This window comes from Arachis ipaensis, chromosome B10 (assembly GCF_000816755.2).
Source record: "Arachis ipaensis cultivar K30076 chromosome B10, Araip1.1, whole genome shotgun sequence".
In the NCBI taxonomy this organism is placed as follows: Eukaryota; Viridiplantae; Streptophyta; class Magnoliopsida; order Fabales; family Fabaceae; genus Arachis; species Arachis ipaensis.
The window spans coordinates 133,803,957-133,814,001 of NC_029794.2; the positions used below are offsets into that span (position 1 = coordinate 133,803,957).

The 10,045-nt window shown below is 34.7% G+C and overlaps 1 protein-coding gene and 1 long non-coding RNA gene across 2 annotated transcripts in view; both read left to right on the forward strand.

Moving 5' to 3' along the window:
• Positions 1-7,942, forward strand: part of LOC107622906 (E3 ubiquitin protein ligase RIN2) — a 9,310-nt gene extending 1,368 nt beyond the window's left edge. The window contains 11 exon segments of the mRNA XM_021114815.1: positions 1,184-1,261; positions 2,802-2,888; positions 2,988-3,109; positions 4,033-4,129; positions 4,241-4,346; positions 5,431-5,588; positions 5,690-5,827; positions 5,915-5,982; positions 6,066-6,296; positions 7,060-7,438; positions 7,568-7,942. Coding sequence (XP_020970474.1) covers positions 1,184-1,261; positions 2,802-2,888; positions 2,988-3,109; positions 4,033-4,129; positions 4,241-4,346; positions 5,431-5,588; positions 5,690-5,827; positions 5,915-5,982; positions 6,066-6,296; positions 7,060-7,438; positions 7,568-7,624 — 1,521 coding nt within the window. The 3' untranslated portion in view covers positions 7,625-7,942.
• Positions 3,116-3,977, forward strand: LOC110268527. Its single transcript, XR_002356570.1, has 2 exons — positions 3,116-3,373; positions 3,725-3,977. It is a non-coding gene; the product is annotated as an uncharacterized LOC110268527 (long non-coding RNA).

Below are 10,045 nucleotides of genomic sequence, written 5' to 3' on the forward strand. Positions count from 1 at the left end.
TAGTATAAAATAAGTTTATATATGTATATGTAAATTAATATTTAAATTAATTTTTAATATTTTTTTTATCAAATATATAATAGTCTTCGGTCAATTTTTTGATGAGTTAAATCTTAATTTGACCCTGAAATTTAATTCAATGTTCAAAATGACCCTCACAATTTTGTTGACCCTAATTAGAACCCCTAAATTTACAATTGTGGCTCCGGTTTGCCCCTGCGATCATTTTCGTCACCGTGGAATCTGACGCAATTACATGATATAGTGGACCCTACTTAAACGACGATGCATTGGATTTGCACCCAAACCCTCTGGAAACCATGTCGTTTCAGTTTTTTGTGGGTTAAAACTCTTTTTTTCCACTACGACTATCATAAATTGCAAAACATCAAGAAAATCCTTTCATTACGTGGTTTTCTAAAGGTTTGGGCGCGAAACCAATGTGCCGTATAATGTTCACCATGTCATGCAATTGTGCTAGATTAGCATTCCAGTGAGGAGATGATTACAGAGACAAGTGGAAACCACGATTACGAATTTAAAAATTCTGTTGTAGAGGTCATTTTGAGCATCAAACCAAATTTTAACGACCAAATTAAAATTTAACTTATTTTTTAATAGAATTCACTAATAAAAAATATTGAATTGGCACATGAACTCACACACATAATAGTTCAGTGTTCACGTGTGTGAGAATGAAAAAACAGTCCTGGCCTAAAAATCCAAAACTGCGTCCCTAACCCTTAATAAAAATATCTGCTTTTAAAATTTATAGATTGAGTTGGGTAATTACACTCATTTTTTTCCTCTCGAGGACTAAATTGTAAATATGATAAAACAAATACGCAATAAGCATCCTCTCCTCTGAAGCAAAGATCGTGAGCTTCCTCCTTTCTTTCCTTCCTTCTTTCTTTGAATATCAACACATTCGGTGTATGCCGTGGCCACTGCCTTCAGTTTAGGTCAATCCTCTTTTCCCTCGCTAACTCAATTTCGCTCCTAATTCCATCTCTACTTCCCACTCCGTACTTAGTTCCTCAATTTTGTGATGGTCAGTTATGATTAATTCATCTTTTTATTTCATTTCTATAACTAATCGATGCTGTTACGCTGTGTCTGATTTCGTCGGTGATTTTTTTTTTGTTTCTGACTTTTTTTTTGTTGTTGTTGTTGTTACTTGCAGGCTATGTTCTTCACGGAGTTGTATTCTTCTGAAACTCGTAAACTAATTGAACGACTCGTTAATTATATTATTTACAAGGTTATTCAGATTCTCTCTGTTTATTCAGCTTACGAATTGTGTTGTTATGATATGCATCGAATTGTTCCTTTGTTTTAGATTTTCATGTTTGTATAGATGATCCGAAGGTTGAATTCTTCATTAGATTTCAACTCCTCCGTTAGCATAAATACAAAATTTTCTTTCCATTGATACTTGAGTGAATACTAGGCTCCTACTAATTGGTGTTAGAATCCCGATGTTTGGATCCCTACATAGATATGAATAAGATGGAATGTGGGAGTGAGGGGGCAGAATTGGAGTTTTTGGCACGGGAAGAACATTCTAGTATTTGAAGAATAGGGTTTTTTCTTATACGTGGTCCATCTAGGTGGAGCATGAAGGAACTTCATAATTTGAGATGGTACTACTAGTGGTAGATGCTCTAGATGACTAGACTTATGGTTTGTATCAATGTTTGAAGTGTCACAGTCCTCGATTTCTAGTTGATGTGAGGTTGTAGCTTTTGATTGGATTATGAAATACAATGGAGGTTTGATGAAAAGAAAAGCATCACATGTAGGACGAAGTGAATTGAACATGAAAGAAATATGTCTTACAATTTTGAAGTCAAGAAGGTTGTAGAGGAGGCAAAGACAAAAAGGATTGGAGAGGATGATCATCTCAAACCTGAAAGGGATTTTATCGTGGGAGATTCAATAACCAGTTTGCTAAGAAAATGGTAAGGGGATATAGTTAATGGAGTGGAACCACCTTTGAAGATCCAGGAAAAGGAGAATCTTGATTTGACAAAGTAGTAAAGATGATGGGTAAACCAATTATATTGGGGCAAAGTTTGAGATAATATTAGAGTGGTATTTCGCACATGAAACAATAGTGTAAGGGACGCCTGCTAGTCAAGTCGTGGAAATAGAAAAAGAAACTTACATATGGCAAAAACGGGAATGAGAAAGTTAGTTGGTGATAGGACTAGGTTGAGGTAGTAGGACTAACAGGGGTAGTTGTGACTCGCGGTAGTGTGACTAACAGGGGTCATTGGTGAACATCAGCAATGGACATGGAAAATCTACCCATGGTTGTGATGGATGGGAGAGTGTAGTTTTTGATGCCGTGAAAGTTATGGCTTTTGTGGAGGATCCAAAAAGGAGGTTGAGGTTCCGAGTATGTGTCGCTTTCTCTGTGAACCTAGTTTCCATTGTCTAGAGGACTTGAGCTCAATGTTGTGTTTATCCCTTTTTTCACTCTGTCCATTTTTTTAGCATTCTGCATTAAGTCAACAGTGTATATGCTGTCAAGTGTCGACACCAATTTTAACTGCTGCACCTTGCATAGGTTTGTGGTTTAAATAAGAACGGGCATAGTTTGAAAAATACGTAATTAGTGCTAGCTATTTCTTTAGACTCAAATTGTTCCAATATCAGATTGTGACAATATGGAGGTAGTTGAATTGCGCTACCCACATTATGAAAAGCATTTATATAACTTACGAATTGTGAGAACTTGATAAGTCTTATATCTATCACTGCTTAAGTGTTATTTATTCATGATGGTGGATGAACAGGGGACATTTCTACCACTGATTGTGCCACCGACAATATATCAGGCTGGTCTTTGGTCAACATGGTTGACTGTGCTCTGTTCTTTAAAGGTATGGTCTGTTTTATCAGAGATGAAATATAAATAAGTGCATTGACTTTTGTTAAATGCAAACCAAAACAGAATGTCATTCACTTGTTATGTTGCTTAGATGTTTCAAGCTTTGGCTAGAGATCGTTTGGAGCGGCTGAATGCATCTCCATCTGTGACACCTTGGACATATCTTCGTGTATATTCAGCATTGTTATTCGTTTTCTTCATTGATGTTTTCTGGTATTCTTTTCTTTCTGCACCTCTAGAACGTTATTCTTGTTCATAGTATCACCATGGTTGTGATGATTGTCATGATTAACGTTCATTACAAGAATGTTGGTTCTTTAACACCCTTGTTATTAGGAGGGTATTGGTAGCAATGAGGCATTTGAGGCGTGAGGACAGCATTTTACATTTAATTGATTATATAAATGGAAAATTAACTTGCATGAATTGCTCAATTGTTTGTCAAATCTAAAGTCATTCATGCGTTCCTCTTGGTAGGTAATCATGGCAGAGTACCTTGGTAGAGTTGATCGTTATTGTGATTATGAATTTCCTATGCTGCATCTTTTGACAGATCCATCAGCATCTCCATATTTTGTACTCTTTGCCATGCTTTGACTGCTCATGTTTCTTTTTTGTTGAGGCATAATAGACTATGGAATGCTTGGTTGAAGGTGTTAGTTCTATGTTTCAAGGATGTAACATACGGATAGGGAATCTCTTATTAACCATTAAGAAAAAGGAAAGTGGGGGATGAATCAGTAATAGTTGGGTCGGTTGTAGTAGGAATTGATAGAATGTTACAACTGAAGGTTAATTTAAATTTTGTTACAAGGGAAACTCTACTAGGAGAATTTGGTTATGAATAGGAGGAGTGAATCTTTACTGCAGGTTTTATATATATATTATTTTTAATGTTGCTTCTTGGATTTGCATTGTGATAAAATCCTGGTTCTAGTCTCTAATATATATTTCTGTGGAGCCAACAATCTACAGTTCATGCTTTTCTTGTTTGGATTTGTAGTATGATTATTCTGCCCTTAGAGCCATTTTAGATTTAATTTCCACGAATGCTAAACCAAGTACTATTAACATCATTATTGTAATTTTATTGCTTTAAGAATGCTCCTGACGCTTTTTTTTTTTAAATCTCCTAGGATAAGGTTTTGTGTGTCAGTATATAGAAGCGATCCGTCCTCTCTGCATCTGTTACTATTCTTTGAGCCATTAAGTATTGCTTTTGAGACCCTACAGGTATTACTACTTAGTATGTATCACAACAGATTTGGGATTCACTTGTCTAGTTTCTGATGTTTGCAGTGGCTATTGGTGTAATGATACTGTTTTGTGCATTTCGTAATGTAGGCCATTTTGGTGCATGGATTTCAGTTCCTTGACATATGGCTTCCTCATTCAGCTTGCAACAGCAGTGATTGCCAAATGCCTAAACTGTTTAATACACTAACAGCAGGTAGTTTTGATTTAAATTTGATCTTTAAACTTCTAATAATGCATCAACATGATTGCAGTCATCCCGAATTTGCTTCTTTCTATTTTAAACAAAATATTGGATCTCTGACTCACATCTTGGATGTTCTAATTATATGACTAATTTGCAATGTTATTAAGTTGGTATCTTCTGCACCTTGCTTTTCCTTATTTTATTGTTTATGATAACAAAGCATTAATGTTACCACTTTGTCCGAACAAGAATATTTTGCTTTTTCACTAATAGGAGACCAATCATTATGATGATCTGTACAAGGACAGACACTGGCAAATGGGTCGAAGAGTAACCCTGTCTCACAGAAACTTGCTTTTGAAAATCTATCATCAAATGTGCGAGAATTATTCTCCAATCAGGTAGGCCAAACCATGGTGTATATGGCACATTGCTACAGATGTCATTAGAAGAGGACTGAGATGAAGGAGAGGAGATTTGAGATAGGTGTGGATGTAGTTGGAATGGGTACAGAGGAGGTAGGACTGGTGGCATGGGATGTGGATGAAGGAGTGGAGCTGGAAGAGGGAGATGTATCAGGTTATGGGACTGGATTTGGGAATGTGGCTGTTGAAAGTGCATATTCGTGAAACACTATCTTTTGAAATAAAAAGTGACCATTTGGATGTGGCCAATTTAACCCTTTGTGGTGGAGGTTTTATCTCAGAAATATGCACTCAGAGGAGTGAAAATGATATTTTTTTTTTCATATTTATCCCTCCCTTACATACACCTTACTAACTTCTAGGCACCTGACACCTCTTTTATCTTAATTAGAGTTGATGGATATGTCTTGCCTCCACTATCTCATTCATTTTATATTTTATATTTTTTTATTTCCTCTGGTTCAGAATACCTAGTTCTATTTCTTATTTTTATTTTTTATTGTTGTTGCTGTCCATATAAATGGTTGAAATAGGTAAAATAGTCCTGTTATTGTGAAATTTTTTTGTCCTTATTGTATTTTCCTTCTTGAATATATATTGTTTACCTTTCAACTTTTTGTTTTTTGTGAATGTAGTTCTAGTTTCCTTATTAAGTGGTGCATCTGCAGGTGTCTTACTGGAATGGAAGGGAACTCTTATTCGGAACTTCGGGTTTTTCCTCGATATGGCAACATTTTTAATGGCACTTGGCCATTACCTGTACATATGGCGTCTTCATGGGATGGCTTTTCATCTAGTAGACGCAGTGTTGTTCCTAAACATACGGGTAAATATGTAATTCTTAATCCTGTATCAATTCTACTTATGAAAATATAACAGACATTTACAAATAATTCTTTTTGTATCTGTTTGTCTTGTTTTGATCAGGCATTGCTTGGTGCAATTATAAATCGTATTAAAAGCTTTCATAGGTTAAGGATAGCTCTAGGAGCACTTAATGCTGCTCTTCCTGATGCGACAGATGCGGAGTTAAGAGCATACGATGATGAATGCGCTATTTGTAGAGTATGCGAATTTGTCACCTCTTACTCTTGGGGTTATCTTTGTTTTGGTTATACATGTTAATGGCATTTTTTTGTGGGTTAATGTTAGGAATCCATGGCTAAGGCAAAAAGGTTAAACTGCAATCACCTTTTCCATCTTGCATGTTTGAGATCCTGGTATGCTTTGGTTGAATTTTTTTTTTCTGTTTTATATTTGGTTGAGTTTTGCTAGATACTATTGTTTGCTAAATTGATTTCAGGTTGGATCAAGGCCTGACTGAAATGTATACTTGTCCCACATGCCGAAAGCCTCTTTTCCCAGGCCGGTCAGAAAATGAAACAAGCTCCAATGTTGGGGGAATATCTAGTGACGAGCAACTGGTACGCAATACAAATGCAGGACTGGATCGGCAAAACTCTGCTAGAAATACCATGCCTGCAGTATTGTATCCCAATCATATACCAAACTCGGCAGACAATGTCCCTTGGAGGTTTATATCTTCACTCAGTGCTTTGTGGTCTTCTATATCTCTGTTACTTCTGGCTGTTATTTATTGTTAGGGTTTTGCTAATAACTAATAAGTCTCTTAAGATACTTGTTGAGAATGCAAAAGTAATTTTTTTATAATAGAAAAGAGAAGGTTCTGATCTTTTCAATGATATTAAATGCACAAAACGTCAAAAAGTTGTTTTCTCTTTTTTTTTTAAAAAAAAAATAAGAAAACTATTTTTTTTTATTCATAACAAGTTTCACTTAGCAAAATCCTTATTGTTAAAGTGCGAGTTCTGAACTGTTAAATCTGTGTTAATGGATGCATTCATTTAGAATATTGAAGCTCCCTATTTTTTGTTATAATATTACTATAATTTTTTTTATACAATATTTTTTCAAAGAATTTATCATGCAGAAGACAAAATGATATAAATTCTTTATGGCCCCAGATATTAGTATCGTTAGTAATTCCCAGTCCCATGTAACGTTATGTACCTGTTAGGAAGGGTAGAGAGTGGGCTGGTGTCAAGGGGGACATAATTGTTATTGAGTAAAGTATAGGTGAGGATGAGTTTTGGAACTAATAGGAGAGAGAATGTTCGAGGGGAGAATAAAAAGGAAAATAATGGTTCATAATCCTTTTTAGTTTTGGATATTATGCATAAAAAGGAAAATAATGGTTCATAATCCTTTTTAGTTTTTACTTACAAACTCGGTGTATGATGCACTACTTTTTGCTGAGTTAAGTTTTACTTATTTAGGGGTGCAGGACTGGACTCAGGCTGGTTGCATTCTTGGCCAAATCAGGGTATTGATGGAGCTGGTCCATCATCTACAACAATCAGAACGGTTGGATTAGGAAGAGTTCAAATGATGATGAGGCAGCTAACATCTGTGGGAGAAACCTATGCCCAGGGTGCCTTTGAAGATGCTTCCTGGAGCCTCTGGCCTATTAATCCCTCCCAGGCTTCTTCTAGTAATCCTACCGTTTCTGTAGGTGAGAGGCCGTCAGGAGGATCAGGTAGCTTACATAGAAGAACTGGTTCGCAATCTGCAAATGATAATATGGCTAATATTCTTGCTATGGCCGAAACTGTTCGGGAGGTTTTACCTCATATTCCAGATGACATAATATTCCAGGTATTTTTCTTTCATTTGTCTTTTCTTTTTATTGGGGGCAATATATTATGTGATTGCATCATGAAATAATTTCCAATTGTGTAAAGACTTGTATGAGCATACAAAATGACAGTTAGTTTGATACTGCAGGACTTGCAGAGAACAAACTCTGTCACAGTTACTGTGAATAATCTTCTTCAAATGTAATGTATAATGGTATTTGACATCAAGGATTTTGAAGAATCAAGTGGAACTTCAAGATGTTGCTCTTGAAATGTCCCTAGAGTGGCACAGGCTTCATTTTATGTATATATTATTAGCAAATTTAACCTGTTATCCAAAGATAGTTGAGGAAATGTGTTCATCCTGGATTTGTAGCAAAATAAATGTGGTATATGTTCATGTGTTGCGCAAGTTCTCTCTCAATTTTAAGGCTGATGTACCACTGAGGATGCTGTAATTTTTCTTACCGTTTAATCCTGGCAGAGACAGAATATCCTTAAACAGTAATCTGTTTTAACTGAATTTCAATGGGCAAGACATCGGAATATAATAATAATAATAATAATAATAATAATAATCTACTATATATTTACTATATTTAAAGAGGAATCGGAGAGATTTGGTGTCTAAATGTCCTTTCCGGTATTAACCCTCAATCTCCCACTAGATTATGCAGTATCTTTTTAAAGAATAAAAAAGAGAGAGTAATATTGATGTATTGTGTCTGTTTGTTAAAAATAAATAAATAATATGTGAATAGAAAAGCTACTAGGATGGCAAGAAAATATTGTAAAGTCATGCTACGAGAACAAAGTTTTCAGGCACATAGATAGTTGTTGTCATTCATTTGACAATGTCTGCAACTCAAGAATCAAGAGGATAGTTAGCAGAGAAGAAAGTAAGAGTGTAATTTACCTTCAAATCAAGATAGTAATTCTCATTATAGAAGTTACAAATTTAAGGTTTGTTTGGATTTACTTCTAAAAGATCTTTTTTAAGTGACATTTTTTAAAATATATTTTAAAAAAATAAAATTAATTTTGCATTTAAATTTTTTATAAAAAAAATATTTTTATCTATCAACTAGTAAAAGAACCTGTGCATTGCTAGAACATAAATAAAAAAACCATCTATATATAATAACCTTGTGGCACGATCATATCCGAATATGAATGATCTACCATTAAACAAAGTAATCTATATCACATCACATAATGATTACATAGTGCATAGATACCATAAAAACATTTTGCCTGCCTTATTAAAAACAATTTTGTCAAAAAGTGGAGATGCCTCTTCGTGCTTTTTTACTTTTTTGATGTTGTTCAACTTACTACAATCAATTTGAGAGTTACATTTTTAGAATACTGCAATGCTTAATTACTCAGGAAATGATGTCTTTTTTTTTAATATTTTTTAAAATTTTGCTTAAAAAATTTACCAAGCACACAAATTTAAAATAAGATCTTTTTTACTAAAAGAATATTTTTCTTACCACTTAATGGTGATTTTTTTGGAAAGGAAAACAAAGAAAACAAAGGAAACAAAAGGGAGAGGAAGGCCTCCTAAAAACCAGCAGCTAAGTCCCTTGTAAGTAAGACGCGAAGCTCCTCCTAAGGCTCCAACAACTCAGTTTGGGAGATATTATTCACTGCCAAACTTTGCCATAACATCCGCAACATGGTTGGTTGATCTCTGAATTATCTTGACATCAGCTCTCCAATTCCAAGTCAAAATATCATGAATTTTAGAAACCAAATTATGATCAGCACTTTGGATATTAATAAAACGGTCTTGGACTAGGAGAAAAGCTTCCAAACAGTCTGTCTCACAAGAAATCTGCCTGTACCCTGCCTTCCAAGCCAAAAGTAATCCCCTCCAAATAGCAAAAAGCTCACAACGAAGATCCGTTCCTAGCGGCAGAACCCCAATACAACCACCTTGTCAGGCACCATTCGAGTTTCTGATAATACAGCCAAAGCCAGCACAATCGCCATGGATATTAGCATCACTGTTAATCTTAAACATCCCCCCAGGAGGAGGAGACCAAGATGAGCTCGGGCAAGATAAATGGACACCGTTAAACTTAGTAAACAAAGACTTTAATTCCTTATCAGATGCTGAGATTAATGATAGCACTTTATTAAAAGGCCAAGAATTCATAAGATTGAAAACATCATTATTCCTGTCTTCCCAAATCTACCAAAGACTAGAGAAAAAAAAGTAGCATTGATATTTTTCCATTCAAATATCTACTGTTTAAAGGATGAACAGTGAACATCATTAAGCTGTAAAGTTTGCCAAAGATAATCACGCAAACAATGAAGGATAGTTTCTGGAACTAGAGAGCGTGGGCATAAATCAGAAGAAGAAAGCCACAATAATGTCTAAAAAACAGCAGTTGGAAGAGCATTAATGGTGATTAACTATGTACTTTGTCATTTTATAATTTTTTTCTCACTTAAGAGAATTTTTTTTCATATTCCTTAACCATTTGTGATTAATTAAACTAAGGTGGTGAGAAAAAAAATCACTAGAAAATTATCATTTTAAAAATTTTAGGATGTTTGATAAATTTTTTTAATTTTTTTTTTAAAAATTATAATTTTTTTTAAAAGGATATTT